General features: G+C 43.9%; 1 protein-coding gene across 3 annotated transcripts in view; it reads left to right on the plus strand.

Annotated features, from left to right (window-relative positions):
- Window positions 1–16,262, plus strand: part of SPDL1 (spindle apparatus coiled-coil protein 1) — a 136,640-nt gene that overhangs the window by 29,477 nt on the left and 90,901 nt on the right. For all 3 annotated transcript variants that reach the window (XM_044280874.1, XM_044280873.1, XM_044280875.1), the window contains 2 exons: window positions 10,660–10,809; window positions 12,324–12,422. In XM_044280874.1, coding sequence (XP_044136809.1) covers window positions 10,660–10,809; window positions 12,324–12,422 — 249 coding nt within the window. The remainder of the gene's footprint in view (window positions 1–10,659; window positions 10,810–12,323; window positions 12,423–16,262) is intronic.

The raw sequence follows: 16,262 nt of genomic DNA on the forward strand, positions 1-16,262 counted from the left end.
TTTGACAAGAGCTATGGCTACAACATGGGCAGAAAAGGCTGGGGCATCAATTGATCAGATCTGCATGGCTGCGACCTGGTCTACTTCCACAACCTTTGTCAAGCACTATAGGCTAGACACAATGGCCAACCAGGACTTGGCTTTTGACCGGAAGGTCCTACAGGGAGTGGTCCCCCCCCACCTAAAGATTTAATTGTTAGTTCTTCATGGGTGCTGTCATGGAGGACATCCTGGAAACATATATTTAGTTTACCGGTAAATGGCTTTCCAGGAGTCCGGCATGACAGCACCCAGTATTAACTCCCCCTTTTTTCTTTTTTTGTTGGAATGGCATTGTTCTGACTTGTATACAATGTGAATTTAAAATTGATGCTCAAAATAAATGAGTTGGATCATATCTGGTGTAGTAAGTTGTAAGGACACTAGAGAGAGGGGGTGGGAAGGGGCCTTTTAATTCTTTCTTTCTTTCTTTAAACTACACACCTTAACCCTTTCATTAACGGAGGTTTTTTCTTTTTTGCGTTTTTTATTTTTCTTCCCCCATCTTTCTTGAGTCATAACTTTTTTTATATTTCCGTTCACATAGCTGTATAAGAGCTTATATTTTGCGGGACAAGTTGTACCCTCTAATGCCACCATTAAGAATAAGAAGAAAATCCCTTTATTGTCCCTCAGTGGGGAAATTTTGGAAATCGCATTAATTATGGCATCCACTGTAGTGGGAAGCGGTAAAATTCCAAATTGGGTGGAATTGGGGGGAAGCAATCTGCCACCTTTTTATGGGTTTTGTTCCCACGGCATTTAGTTTGTGGCAGAACTGACCCATGCCTTTTATTCTCTGCGTCAGTACGATTACAACGATACCCCAGATGTATGGGTTTTGTATGTCTAAATAGTATGTAAATAAATAAACCCCATCACCATATTCTGACCCCCATAACTTTTTTTATACTTGTGTACTGAGCTGTATAGGGGCAAATTTTTTGCGGGACATTCTGTAGTTTTTATTGATACCATTTTGGTGTCTGTGTGACTTTTTGATCATTTTAATGCCTTTTTTTGGGTAAGGCTACTTTCACACTTGCAGCAGAGTGATCCAGCAAGCAGTTCCGTCGCCGGATCTGGCAATCTGCATGCAAACGGACATAGTTTGTAGACTAATCCGGATGCAGTTCCGTCTTAAAAATGCAGTGCAAGAAATGATCAGTCTCTCTCCGGATGTCATCTGGAGAAACTGATCCGTTATATTCTTCTCACATTTTTACTGACATTGCAGTATTTTTAATGCCGGATCCGGCACTAATACATTTCAATGTAAATGAATTCCGGATCCGGCAACTGATCCGGAATTTTGGATGGAGATATTTCCTCCGTCCGAAACGCCATTCAGTGACTGAACTGATGCATCCTGAAAGGATTTCTCAACATTCAGAATGCATGATGGGGATAAAACTCATCAGTCCTTTTCCGGTATTGATCCTCTATGACTTATCTCGTGTCGGAAAAGAAAAACGCTACTGTGAAAGTACCCTAAGAGAAGCAATGGAAAATGGCAAATCAGTCATTTTGACACACTTTTTCCGTTACGCCATTCACCGTATTTGAACTTTGTACACTCTTGGCATTCTCTCGATGAGCTTCAAAAGGTAGTCACCTGAAATGGTTTGCCCTGTCAGGTTTAATAAGGGGGATTTCTTGCCTTATAAATGGGGTTAGGACCATCAGTTGCGTTGTGGAAAAGTCAGGTGGATACACAGCTGATAGTCCTACTGAATTGACTGTTAGAATTTGTATTATGGCAAGAAAAAGTAAAGAAAAACTAGTGGCCATCATTACTTTAAGAAATGAAGGTCAGTCAGTCCGAAAAATTGGGAAAACTTTGTAAGTGTCCCCAAGTGCAGTCACAAAAACCATCAAGCGCTACAAAGAAACTGGCTCACATGCGGACCGCCCCAGGAAAGGAAGACCAAGAGTCACCTCTGCTGCAGAGGATAAGTTCTTTTTTTTTTTTCTTTTTTTTTTTCAGTCAGGCTGATGGCATTCAGAACAATTTACCAGCAGTACCATTGGCCGCAGGGGGTGTCGTTAGAAAGCCCGGAAGTGCGAGCTTCCGGGTTTTTGTGCATTTGGTTGCCGTGATCTCACTTGTTCACTGCATCTAAAGCCTTTAATTTCCGCGATCTGCATTATTGCCGGTCACGGTAATTAGCCACAAGTCTCTGCTGTTTGACTTGCCATGTTCGCACATCGCTTGAAAAGGGTTAAAGAATCTATTAAGGGGTGTACTGAGCACTTTGACCCACTAAGCGTTTTCCAGAATTTGGAAACGCTTGGCTGTGAAAATATAAAAGTTTCATTTCTTCTAATAAAATGTTGCTTTAGGCTCAAATGTTTCATTTTCACAAGGGGTAACAGAAGAGAAAGCACCCCGTAATTTATTACCCGTTTTCTCCTGAATATGGCAACACCCCATATTTAGTGGTAAACTGCTGTTGGGGGCACATGGCAGGACTCTGAAAGGAAGGAGTGCCATATGGCTTTTGCAGCACATACTTTGATGGATTGGTTTACAGGTGCCATTGGTTTTTATTTTTTGAGTGATTATCTTATGTGGGGGTTCATTTTTTTTCCGGGATGCGGTGACATTTTTATTGGTACTATTTTGTAGTATACAGTCGTGGCCAAAAGTTTTGAGAATGACACAAATATTAGTTTTCACAAAGTTTGCTGCTAAACTGCTTTTAGATCTTTGTTTCAGTTGTTTCTGTGATGTAGTGAAATATAATTACACGCACATCATACGTTTCAAAGGCTTCTATCGACCATTACATGACATTTATGCAAAGAGTCAGTATTTGCAGTGTTGGCCCTTCTTTTTCAGGATCTCTGCAATTCGACTGGGCGTGCTCTCAATCAACTTCTGGGCCAATTCCTGACTGATAGCAACCCATTCTTTCATAATCACTTCTTGGAGTTTGTTAGAATTAGTGGGTTTTTGTTTGTCCACCCGCCTCTTGAGGATTGACCACGTTCTCAATGGGATTAAGATCTGGTGGCGTTTCCAGGCCATGGACCCAAAATGTCAACGTTGACATACGGCAGGGCCTAAATGTAAAAATCCCAACTCCTTTCGTGCTTGCTACACACCAACATCGTTTTTGAGGATGTTTCTGGAAGACAGGGAGTTGGTGAAGGAAGTTGCGTTCTGATTTAACCTTTGAACATCCTCGGATTTGAAGGCTTCTCCAGACGCAGGGGACTCAAACAGGAGACACTTAAACCACCTTCTGGAAGTCGAGGAAGCTGAGCTTTTCTTGTGTCTTATTAAACCCTGGGAATTCCCCCCCCCCCCCCCCCCTTTATTTTTTTATTTTTTCATATAAAATACCAGCCTTCCTAAAGCCATAAATTTTACTTTTCCATTCACATACCCATTTTTTGCGGGACCAGTTTTGCGGGGAGAATAAAAAAACAATACACAATTCTGCCACAGTTTTTTTTATAGGTTTTGATTTTACAGCATTTCCTATGTGGTAAAACTGACCTGTTGCCTTCATTCTCCAGGTTAGTATAATTACAACGATACCACATATGTGTCGTTTGTCTTGTGTTTTAATACTGAAATAAAAACTTTAGAAAAAAACTTTTTTTCTTTGCATCACCATATTCTTACCCCCATAACTTTATTTTTATTTTTATGTGTACATAGAGGGCTCAATTTATTTTTATTTTTTATGCGACAATCTGTACTTTTTCATTTATATAATTTTGCTGTATGGAATAAATCTTTTTATATTTTATTAGTACGGTTTGTTTTTGCACGCTGCGATACCCATAATGTTATAACTGCTTGTCACCATAACAATCATTAGACTACTAGTCTCAGACTCTAATTCTTTAGGATTGGAGTCTATTAGAATTGCACAAAGTTCCTATGGAGCCCTCAGGCAGGCTCTCCATAGGAACTAATGTGTGGCAGCATCCTGTCATCCTTTCCTGGGGGAGCCGGAGAATGGCAAGGAGCGCGCAGTCCCGGTTTGTATCATTCCAAGTGCTGTAGTCACATTTGACCATGGCATCTGAAGGGTTAAAAACCATGAACATTAGCTCGGGTGCCTGCTTTTTAAAACGGCAGGCACCAGACGGCTATGCCGCCCGATGCATTTACGATTAGGCGCCATATTAAAAGTCCCGACCTCCCACCATAGGCCCTGTTTTTAGGCTTCACCAGGTAGGGTTGAAGTGCCAAGGTCTGAGATGTCTGCACCTCCCATAAATTTATCATAGTCTATTACACAGACTGGTTTGTGTTTGTCAGCAGTAGCCCCCCTCTCCCTAACTGCCACTGTGGTGCATGGGGTTCAGCATATAGACATCCTTCCTGTCCTTCCATTTCACTGCAAGCAGCTGGTCACTTGCAAGGGTGAAGGATGTTCCTTTCTCCAAACGCTTGGACACCATTGATTGTGGGAATCCGTCAGTTTTTATGTACTGTCCCACAAGCCCCTGAGTTTGCAGCATGGAAGCATTTAACCTTTCACCTGGATAGCTTTAATCTAATTATTATCCTTATTTTTTCTAAAGAACCCCGTTTTTTTTTTTTTTTTTTTTTTTTTTTTATAGCGTTTAACACTTTTGCATTTAGTACAACAATCCCACAGGGAAGAAACAACTTCTCATAGCACAGTCACTCGCATAAGCAAGTCCGGTCAAGTCCATCATTATCGTATTTCTTGACAGTAAGAGACACAAGCGCGGCTTTTAATACAGAGCATCACTGTCATCACTAAATTAAATCCAGAACTTACTCATACCACATTCACACTCTCATACACACTTGGGTAGTGCAGTCCCAACCACCAACAATCCTTCAAAACATGCCCTCAGCTTGCACCCACAGGACCCAAATTTTGTCAAATCGATCAGGCACTCCCCTTGCTTCATATGTCAATTTGTACATCTGAAGATCTTTGTTTATAAGGTGCACCCACTGGTCCACTGTAGGGCACTTGGGCGGTTTCCAGTTCAAAAGTATGTTCTTCCTCCCATAAAACATTAACAGTCGTAACAATGCTCTACTGTACTTGGATGGAGTCGCTTCAGAAACTAGCCCCAGTACACATACCACAGGATCGCAAATCCCCGGAAGCCCCAACTTAATGAAGTTGCACACCCCCTTCCAATATATCTGCATTACCGGGCACAGCCAAACCATATGAAAAAAGGACCCCCTGGCTTCCCCACATCTGTCACACCCAGGGTTCGGTATTTGCCGCAACTGATAAAGACGCATCGGGGTCAAGTATACCCTATGCATCCATTTAACCTGAATGAGCAGATCCCGAGCACTTATAACAGACTTCCTCCACCCCAGACGCCATTCCTCCAAATGAGAGTCCTCCAACTCGGGGATTTCCGCTGACCATCTGACAAAGGATCGCTGGATAGGGGACTCTTGCATCTTAATAATTTCAACATAAAAGGAAGAAATTGGTTTGTACGGTTGCTCCCTCCTGGCTACTGATTCCAGTGGACCACACTCTAAGTTCAGGGTCAAGGATTGAAACCGCTTTTCACAAGCGTGTCTCAACTGGAGGAAGCGGTAGAAGCTCGTCTGAGGCAGCAGGAAGTCCGATCGCAGACTCTCAAAGGAGCGAAAAACCCCTCATGGAACAGCTGTGTTAAATACTTAAGACCCTTCCGAGGCCAGAACTCAAAAATCTGAAAGGTGTAAGAGCTCGGGAAGGTGTGTATTGCGCCACAGTGAGATGTACGGGGACCAGGTTTCTCCTGTTTGATTATCCATATGTGTATCCACAAACCTTACCCAAGCCTCAATGACCGTCACCAAAGCTTCCTTATACCTCCTAGGAACTAGAGCACCACCTCCCCTATACACCAGATTCGTCAGAGCTTCATAGGACCCAACCAGCGCCGCCTCCAACACCACCGCTGGATAATTGCCATCTGCCCTAATCCACCAAGATGCGTACATCAAGCGAGTTGCTATATAGTAAACATACATATCTGGAAGTTGCAATCCTCCTTGTGAGTATGAAGCCTTCAGTATCTTTCTTGCTAATCTTGGGGTTTGGTGACGCCACAGGAATCGGGACATGGCTCTGTCTAAGGCATCGAAATGGGACTTAGGGATCCTCACCGGTGCCGCTCTATACACATACAATAGTTTGGGTAACAACACCATTTTAATGATGTTAATTCTGCCTACTAGGGTCAAGGACAGGTTTACCCAGGCTTCCAACTTACGTGTGACATATTCCATAGTGGGCCTCAGGTTCAATTGGCAGAATTGTCGAGGGTCCCTATGAATATAAATCCCCAAGTAAAGGAAGCTGTCCACCACTCACAGGGGAGATATCTATACCCTCTTCCACGTCTACTCTTCATAGACTGGATTTAGCCCAGTTCACCCGTAATCCTGAGTACCTACCATACCCATTCACCACATCTAGCAGGGCTTCTAAGGAAGGGCCAGGATGAGCTAAGTACACCAACAGGTCATACGCGTACAGTGACACCTTCTCCTGCACCCCGGCTATCGTCCACCACTCTATCAAGAGCTATTATTAATTAGATGTGTGAGGGGTTCCATTATCAGGGCAAACAGCAATGGTAAAAGGGGACATCCCTGTCTGGTGCCCCTATACAACCTAAAGGGGCGGGAAGTGAAGCCATTCACTCTAATGCGTGCCGTAGGCGCCTGATATAGCAGTTGGACCCATTTGATAAAAGAGGGAGGGAATTGAAGGCGGGACATTGTTTCCTAAATGAAGTGCCACTCTACCGAGTCAAAGGCCTTCTCATTATCGAGAGATGCCAAGACCCTTGAACCCGCGTTATCATGTCTAACCTGCAAGTTTGTAAATAATCTCCTGAGGTTTATATCGGTTGTCTTTCCGGGCATAAAGCCTGATTGGTCTGGGTCAATGATGGATAGGACTACCCCGCTAAGCCGCTTGGCCGGGACTTTGGCAAAAATGTTCGCGTCCGTATTCAGTAGGGAAATTGGCCTGTACGACGCACACTGATCCGGAGGCTTTCCGGCCTTGTGAATCACCACAATGGTAGCTTCTCCAAAGGATGGAGGCAACCCACCGGATTCATAGGCACAGTTAAAAAGTTTAAGCAGGCGTGCAGAATGCAGCTCGTCATCCAGTCTGTACCATTCGACCAGGAAGCCGTCCGGACCAGGTGACTTCCCAGCCGCCAAATCCTGGATCGCAGCCTTGATCTCCCCTTCATCAATAGATCCCTCTAAATACATGCTATCTGCCCTAGCCAAAGGTGTAAGGGGGATGGCTTGAAGGAATGAACGGATCTCATCCGGGGTCGAACTAGTTTTAGAACTGTATAGGCCAGTATAGAATTGAGCAAACTGTTCACAGATATCTCCCGGCCGATATACCTTCAAGCCATCTCCGCAGGTAAATGTGTGGGACTACCGTCTGCGGCGCCTCAGTCCTAGCCAGGAATGCTAGGGCACTCCCGTTCTTGTCTCCGTCTGCAAACACTTGGCGTCTTTTGAAACAATAGCTTCATCTGGGTATACTCAGGTGTAAACTAAGCTTCCTCTGTGCCTCATCCCATAGTCTACGATTCTCTACATTCGGGTCTGTGGTATAAGCATATTCTTTCCCTACCACCTCCTCTTCCAGCTTGGCCCTAGTGGCACCCAACTCTTTCCTATGCAAAGCAATCGCCTGAATCAAGGTACCACGCAGTACAACTTTAAAGGCCTCCCACTCCACTAACGGGTTAGTTGAGCCCTCATTGAGTTCCCAGTAATTCTTCATACCTTGTTGCGCAGCCCAAACCACTGGTAGGACCTCCAGCCATTTGCTATTGAGCCTCCATATTCTTTCGGCCGGTGCAAGGGGTTGCCTCAGAATTACAATTAAGGGAGCATGGTCAGAAATGCCTCTCGGTAAGTATTCAGCTGCTGCCAGAGAGGATAACAAGTCCCTACTAAGGAACACTAAATCAATCCGGGAGAGCACCGCATAAGAGGCAGAGTAACAGGAGTATTGAAGAACCCCAGGATGCAAATACCTCCAGCCCTCCGTTAAAGCAAACACCTCTGCCCAGGAACTCAACGCATCATTATGGGTACCACTAGGGCGAAGTCGATCCAACGACCGGTCTAGAACCGCATTGTAGTCCCCAAGCACAATCAGAGGCACCGGGGGCATTAACGCTATTTGTTTCATAACCTCGTCCAATATCTCCCTCTGAAGGTGGGCACATAAACTCCTACTACAAGGTAGTCAATGCCTCTGATTGCGGCTTGAAGAATCACAAAATGTCCCATCGTATCAGTTTGCACTGAATAAGACCGGAAGGGAAGGGACTTCGCCACCAGAATTGATACGCCTCTTGCCCTGGAGTTATACACAGCGTGATAAGCCGCCCCCCACCCAGGGCCTCCTCAGCGCCAGAAGTTTCTGCCCTTGCAGATGTGTCTCCTGCAATATCAGTAGACTGTCATCATGGCGGCATGGCAGAACTAGATCTCAAGGGGAAACTGCACCACCCAAGCCATACACTCACACATTCATACCAACTCTTCAAAAATAAAGCAAAAACATCCCAATATGCCCAGAACAGCAGGCGATGCCCCCCTCCCTGCCCAGATGGCCCCAACATATCCGAGCCTAGATACCCACCCCCCCATTTGTCTCACTAGTAGATAGAAGGACGGGGAGACCCATTCTAAACCCACCACTCTAGGTAAACCACTGAACTGAACCTAGGTAGCAGGACACCCTAACCATAGCACACTCAACTCCACTCTATATCGCGATCATCTTAAACATAGGCTGAGACCCCCAACCCACAAGTCTCACTATATTCAGCCCCTGCGGTTGAGCCAGTCAGATGCCTCTTCAGGGGTAGAGAAAAATGTCACCAGCTCTCCATCTTGCACTCTGAGCCGTGCTGGATACATCATGGCGTAGACAAGTCCTTTCTCCTGCAGTCGGGCCCTCACCGCCGTGAATTGCCTACGCTGTTTCTGTACCTCTGTAGAAAAGTCCGGGTAGAAGAAGATCCGGGCGTTGTCAAAATGAATGTCCTTCAGGCGACGAGCCGCCGCCAGCACAGCATCGCGGTCCCTGTAGTTTAGGACTTTGAAAATAAAAGGACGAGGCGGGGCCCCAGGAGGCAGAGGACGGGTGGGGATCCTGTGGGCCCGCTCCACTGCAAAGGTCACCGAGAGACTGATAGGGTCAAGGACCTGTTTTTAATATGGCGCTCCGCAAACAGTCCCATAATGCGGATATTGTTCCTTCTAATACGGTTCTCGGCGTCCTCCACTCTCGCCATCAGGGTTTTAACTTGATTTTGCAGAGCATGGACCGCAGAATCTTCACGTTGAGCCCTATCCTCCTCCTCTCCACCTCAGTCGTTCTTTCCCGTATCTTGTCGATATCATGTCTGAGGAGAGTAAGGTCTGCCTGAACATGGTCAATTTTGACGGTAAGCGCCGTCTGACAATTGGTGATGGCCGCCACGACCTTTTGCGAGGTCCACCTCCGGCTGTTCAGAGGAGGCCCCAACCTCCCGGTCCTCTGTTTTGCTCATATTGTCCAGCATTAGCTTAGGCGGGATAGAATTAACTCATGTTCACTGATGGGTGATTTGAGCATTGAATTGAATGTTAAGGCTTATCAAGAATAAACTGTTGCTGACCATTTTCTGATCGTTGATCTGATTGGAAACTTTTATTTACATACTGCAGTCATCTCCTCTGTATAGAGAGAAGTATTACTTAAAGGATAACTGTCATATTTTTTTTTTATTTATTTGCTAGTTTATTAGAGCTAGACATGTATACCTGAGTTAGTCTGTCAATGATTTCCAAGAGATCTGTAATGACCTTATAATAACAGCTTTCATTAATGTCTCCTGTCCCTTTCCACTGCTGCCTTAATAGACCATTGCTATGGCTCATCTATCTCTGGCTAGGAAGACAGAGGGGCAGTCCTTCACACTGCAGGCCTGCATTAGGCTTCAGAGTGAGGAGGCGTGTCTCAGTAATCCAATCTGATTGGCTGTCAGGAAGCTGCTGGCTTCAGCATGTTTGTATGTGACCTGAGGGAATGCAGTTTTGCCCTCAGAACTGGCAGAGGAGCCATCTTGAGAAGATCCTCATAATGAAGGATTCAAAACAGTCATAACTAAGGGGAAAACTCAAGGAAAACAGTGGTATGTGAAGAAACTAAAGATTGCTTTATGAACAATGCTGCTGCAGCAGTAACATATGCTAAAATTGATTTTTTTTTTAATGAAAATATGACCGTTCTCCTTTAATACAATTGCTGCTGGCAAAAAAATAAATGCATGAATTGATTGTGACCACAAGAAAGTTTAAGCTTGTGTGTTTTTTTTTTTTTTTTTTTGTGGGACAATCCCTCATGCGGCAATGTGAACAGAAAAATTAAAGTTATGGCTCTGGACGGAGTAAAAAAAATAAATACAAAAAATGGAAAATCACACAGCCACAAACTCCATTATTATGTAATAATATTAAATTGCAAACAATTGGGCTCCTGTAATTTGACCCTTCAGTCAATGTGATTGCTTGGCTGTCTTTCATTAAATTTTTATTATTTAAGTTCATATTTCTAATTTTCAATATAGGCACAGTTAGAAGAAGAAATGAATGAATTACAATATCGCCAGCAGCAACTTATTCTGACTAATGGAAATCAAAGTCGACATCTGGAACGTATTCAGATCGAAAAGGAAGAACGAGAAAAAGAGGCTGTTGGTTATTTCAATGCTTTGGAGGTATTGTGTGTTCAATAAATGAGCTGGAAATGTATAAGTGGGTACAGCATCTAACTACAAATGAAAAGGCAACCGTAGTCTTATGTGATCCATTGTTAAATAGCAGACTCTGAAAGGTTTCAATCCCCCAAAAATAGTGCATGATATATGCTCACAGTCCCATGTTTATTAGTAATTATTTCAGTTTTCCATGTCGTCCACCATGACGGCTTAACCATGAGGTTGACCCCTTGACCTCTGTAGGGCCAGGAACTTAGAGAGTTGAATAGGCCACCGCCCATAATGGGAAATGAAGTGCACAGGCGCGGTGAATCTTGTGAGCGGCGCTGGATTTCTGAAGAACCTAGGGCGAGCCAGCGAGGTGAAAGGGGAAGGGTTGCATATGAAAAGCGAAGAAGGGCTTCGTGGTTTTTTTTTAAGCAAAAATAAGCGACGGACAGCTTTACGGTAAGTAGCCATCCAGTATGGGGACTATAATGCAGATCATGGTGTTACTGTTCTATAATGGTCAGTTTAGGTAAAAGACTCCATTTAAGAGTCTCAACACAGCAATTCAAATTGCAAAGCTCCCTGGGAAATGATAATATGCAAGATAAAAGTGGAGTCCCAGCTATGGGTCTTCAACACAGTGATATCCCTCCCAGGGAAGGAGAACCAAGCAAAGGGGTGTCCCCAATTTAGAGATTACCAGATCCACAATATTAAGTGGCCCCTATGTTCTTACCCCCCCCCCCTCCTCCTCCAGCAGAGCAAACATCCTTCCTTTCAGATGCAAATTTGTAGAAAAGTTTGTACCCCATTGAATAGTCAGCCTAATGCTCTAGCCTTTGGCACTCCAGCTGCTGTGAAACTACAACTCCCAGCATGCAAACATGCTGGGCTGTTCCTCTACCTCCCATTCGAAGTGTATAGAGAATTCAGGGAGTTGCAGTTTTAGAGCTGGAGTGTCGGTTTTAGAGCTGCTGTATGTGCGGAAACACTTAAGCCCTACACAAAGATCTGTCATTAGTTTATGCTGTCCTTAAAGGGGCTCTGCAGCATTTTCTTACTGATGATCTATCCTCTGGACAGATCAACATCAGATCAGCAGGGACCCCTGCCAGTCAACTGTTTGACAAGGCATTGTCGCTTGCAGTTGTTTTCTGCAGGCCCAGTGACGTCACGACTAGTATGTCTGGCCTGGGTGCGGCTAAGCCCTATTGCAGTGAACGGAGCTTATCCCTGCCCAGGCCAGTGATGCTAACCGTGATGTCACTGGACCTGCGGGAAACGAGAAGGCCATGGCTCTACAGCCAGTGCCACTGCTTTCTTAAACAACTGATTGGTGGGGGCCTGGTTATCGTACCCCTGCAGATCAGATGCTGATGATGTATCCAGAGGATAGAGGTGGTGAGGGCAAAGTTTTGTCAGAAATAGATGTCAATAAAAAACACTATTTATTTAAAGTAAATACCATTTACACGAGTACAGTATATTCTGAATGATTGATCTGTGTCTTGTGGAACTAATTACAGAAGGCGCGTGAAGCAAACCAGGACTTGCAGATTCAGCTTGACAGTGCATTAGAGAAGGCCCAAGACCCCAACAGTAGAGGCAATTCCTTGTTTGCAGAGGTATGTTTCATTATCAATAATGTTGAAAAGATGAAGTGAACATGTGTTCTGTTTTCAGGATCATTAAAGGGTTTCTGTCATCAAAAAAACCGTTGTGTAGCTGGCTGACATCAGTGATGTGCTAATGTCAGCAGCACATAACTGTATGACTTATGTCTCCCTGGCTGCCGCCATCTGCGCTAAATAATGACTTTTATAATATACAAATGAGCCTCTAGGTGCTAGTGGGGCATTGCTGCAGCACCTAGACGCTCCGTCCTCTCACCATTTGGCACGCCCTTGTAAAGGTGATTGACATCCTCCTCCGTGTCCTGCAAATCCCGTGCCTGTGACTTCCATTTTAGTATTAGGCTCAGTGAATGAAGGACACTCGCCAGCTGCAGTCCTTCAAGCGCGGCTGCCGCTCTGATGCGGAACCAAACCACGTTCATGTGCATTTAGCTTATAACATTAAAAGCAATTTTTTAATAAAATGCCCAAAACCGGCTTTAGAGACAGATTACGTTTTTTTATTATTACATCTGGTTACAGAATATACAGTTTTGTATATACATGTATTTAAAATTTTGCTTGCAGACCATTATTATATTCACACAATAGCCTGCCCATTTTAGTCCTGTAAAATGCATCCATAAGAGATCTGAATAGGACTAAATATGGTGCCAGTCATGTAGGGCTGCAGTAAACTATTATTTTAGCAATAGAGTATTCTACCGATTTTTATTTTTATTTATTTTTACGATTTGAGTATTCTAATAAGAAAAAATTGACTGTTTTCCTTTATAAAAACCCATCAGACCCCCCTGCCATCCTTCACCAACACTCTTCGTCCCCCCCTGTGCGATCAGCTTGTCGTCCCCCCCCCCCCCTAAGTGGCATCAGCAGTGCCAGTACTTACCTTTCCTGTAGGGGCACCACTCCAGAGCTCCTCTGTCTTCTCCGCACAATGCACTGCTGTCCTGACGTCACACAGCGTCTGTTCATAGTGCATGCAAAGTGCAGAGCGGTACGGGCCGGCGGGTGACCACGGAGCGGTAAGTAATAGCAATCGCTTCACTCCTGCTCTATGGTCACATGACACAAACGAATCCTCGATGCAAAACATTTTTAATTTTGTCGAATTTCTCGATTTCAATCGGGTAATCGTTTCAGCCTTCGTCATGTGACCCTCAACACTGTCATGTGATCTCTGGCATTCCGTTAGCTGTCCAGATGAATAGCTGTTTGAGATGCAGAACATACAGTACAGACCAAAAGTTTGGACACACGTTCTCATTCAAAGAGTTTTCTTTATTTTCATGACTATGAAAATTGTAGATTCACACTGAAGGCATCAAAACTATAAATTAACAAATGTGGAATTATATACATAACAAAAAAGTGTGAAACAACTGAAAATGTCATATTCTAGGTTCTTCAAAGTAGCCACCTTTTGCTTTGATTACTGCTTTGCACACTCTTGGCATTCTTTTGATGAGCTTCAGGAGGTAGTCACCTGAAATGGTTTTCACTTCACAGGTGTGCCCTGTCAGGTTTAATAAGTGGGATTTCTTGCCTTATAAATGGGGTTGGGACCATCAGTTGCTTTGTGGAGAAGTCAGGTGGATACAAAGCTGATAGTCCTAATGAATAGACTGTTAGAATTTGTATTATGGCAAGAAAAAAGCAGCCAAGTAAAAAAAAAAAAACGAGTGACTGTCATTACTTTAAGAAATGAAAGTCAGTCAGTCCGAAAAATTGGGAAATCTTTGAAAGTGTCCCCAAGTGCAGTCACAAAAACCATCAAGCGCTACAAAGAAACTGGCTCACATGCGGACCGCCCCAGGAAAGGAAGACCAAGAGTCACCTCTGCTGCAAAGGATAAATTCATCCGAGTCGCCAGCCTCAGAAATCGCAGGTTAACAGCAGCTCAGATTAGAGACCAGGTCAATGCCACACAGAGTTCTAGCAGCAGACACATCTCTAGAACAACTGTTAAGAGGAGACTGTGTGAATCAGGCCTTCATGGTAGAATATCTGCTAGGAAATCACTGCTAAGGACAGGCAACAAGCAGAAGAGACTTGTTTGGGCTAAAGAACACAAGGCATTGACATTAGACCAGTGGAAATCTGTGCTTTGGTCTGAGTCCAAATTTGAGATCTTTGGTTCCAACCACCGTGTCTTTGTGCGACGCAGAAAAGGTGAACGGATGGACTCTACATGCCTGGTTCCCACCGTGAATCATGGAGGAGGAGGTGTGATGCTGTGGGGGTGCTTTGCTGGTGACACTGTTGGGGATTTATTCAAAATTGAAGGCATACTGAACCAGCATGGCTACCACAGAATCTTGCAGCGGCATGCTATTCCATCCGGTTTGCGTTTAGTTGGACCATCATTTATTTTTCAACAGGACAATGACCCCAAACACACCTCCAGGCTGTGTAAGGGCTATTTGACCATGAAGGAGAGTAATGGGGTCCTCTGCCAGATGACCTGGCCTCAACAGTCACCGGACCTGAACCCAATCGAGATGGTTTGGGGTGAGCTGGATCGCAGAGTGAAGGCAAAAGGGCCGACAAGTGCTAAGCATCTCTGGTAACTCCTTCAAGACTGTTGGAAGACCATTTCAGGTGACTACCTCTTGAAGCTCATCAAGAGAATGCCAAGAGTGTGCAAAGCAGTAATCAAAGCAAAAGGTGGCTACTTTGAAGAACCTAGAATATGACATATTTTCAGTTTTCACACTTTTTTATGTATATAATTCCACATGTGTTAATTCATAGTTTTGATGCCTTCAGTGTTTATCTACAATTTTCATAGTCATGAAAATAAAGAAAACTCTTTGAATGAGGTGTGTCCAAACTTTTGGTCTGTACTGTATGTAAACAGGATATACAGCATTACATCTACTCTAACATTGTTCCCCCTGTCTCCTCTGAATGTGTTTTGTTTGCACTTTTATAGAGTTAAAGGGTAACTGTCATTTTTTTATTTGCTAGTTTATTAGAGCTAGGCATGTATACCTGAGTTAACCTGTCAATGATTGTCAAAAGATCTGTAATTGCCTTATAATAACAGCTTTCATTAATGTCCTCTGTCCCTTTCCACTGCTCCCTTAAAAGACAGTTGCAAGGGCTTGTCTGTCTTCCTTTTAGTATAACCAGAAGACAGAGGGCAGCATTCCTTCATTAGGCTTCAGAGTGAGGAGGCGTGTCTCTCAGTAATCCAATCTGACTGGCTGGCAGGGAGCTGCTGGCTGCAGCAAGTGTTTATGGGAAGTGAGGAAAAGCAGTTTTTGCCTCAGAGAACTGGCCCTATCTTGAGAAGGTCCTCATATTGTAAATATTTAAACAGTCGTAACTAAGGGGAAAAAAAATCGAGGAAAACAGTGGTATGTGAAGAAACTAAAGATTGCTTTATGCATCATGTTGCTGCAGCAGTAACATATGGTAAAATCTTTTTTTTTTTTTTTTTATGACATGACAAATCTCCTAGGCAGCCATGTAAACACACATATAGTTAAGTAGTTATTGTAATAGCCACAATGGTTTTTTTCCATTAGTCCTCCATGGAGTTATCCCATGGAAGTGTCCTGTGTACTGACCGATCACATGCCATGTAACACTGTTGCATAGTTATAGTTATGGTTGAAAAGAGACATACGTCATCAAGTTCAACCAAGGGATAGATGGGGATGCGAGTCCCAAAAGGAATTGACTTGGGTTTCTACACGTTTTCATGAGCATTAATGTTTTTTTACTTTTAAGAATTCGTCTAAACCCTTTTTGAAACTGTCTACTGTTCCTGCTGTGACTACATCCTGAGGAAGTCTATTCCACAGTTCGCAGTTCTTACTGTAA

This window comes from Bufo gargarizans, chromosome 2 (assembly GCF_014858855.1).
Source record: "Bufo gargarizans isolate SCDJY-AF-19 chromosome 2, ASM1485885v1, whole genome shotgun sequence".
In the NCBI taxonomy this organism is placed as follows: Eukaryota; Metazoa; Chordata; class Amphibia; order Anura; family Bufonidae; genus Bufo; species Bufo gargarizans.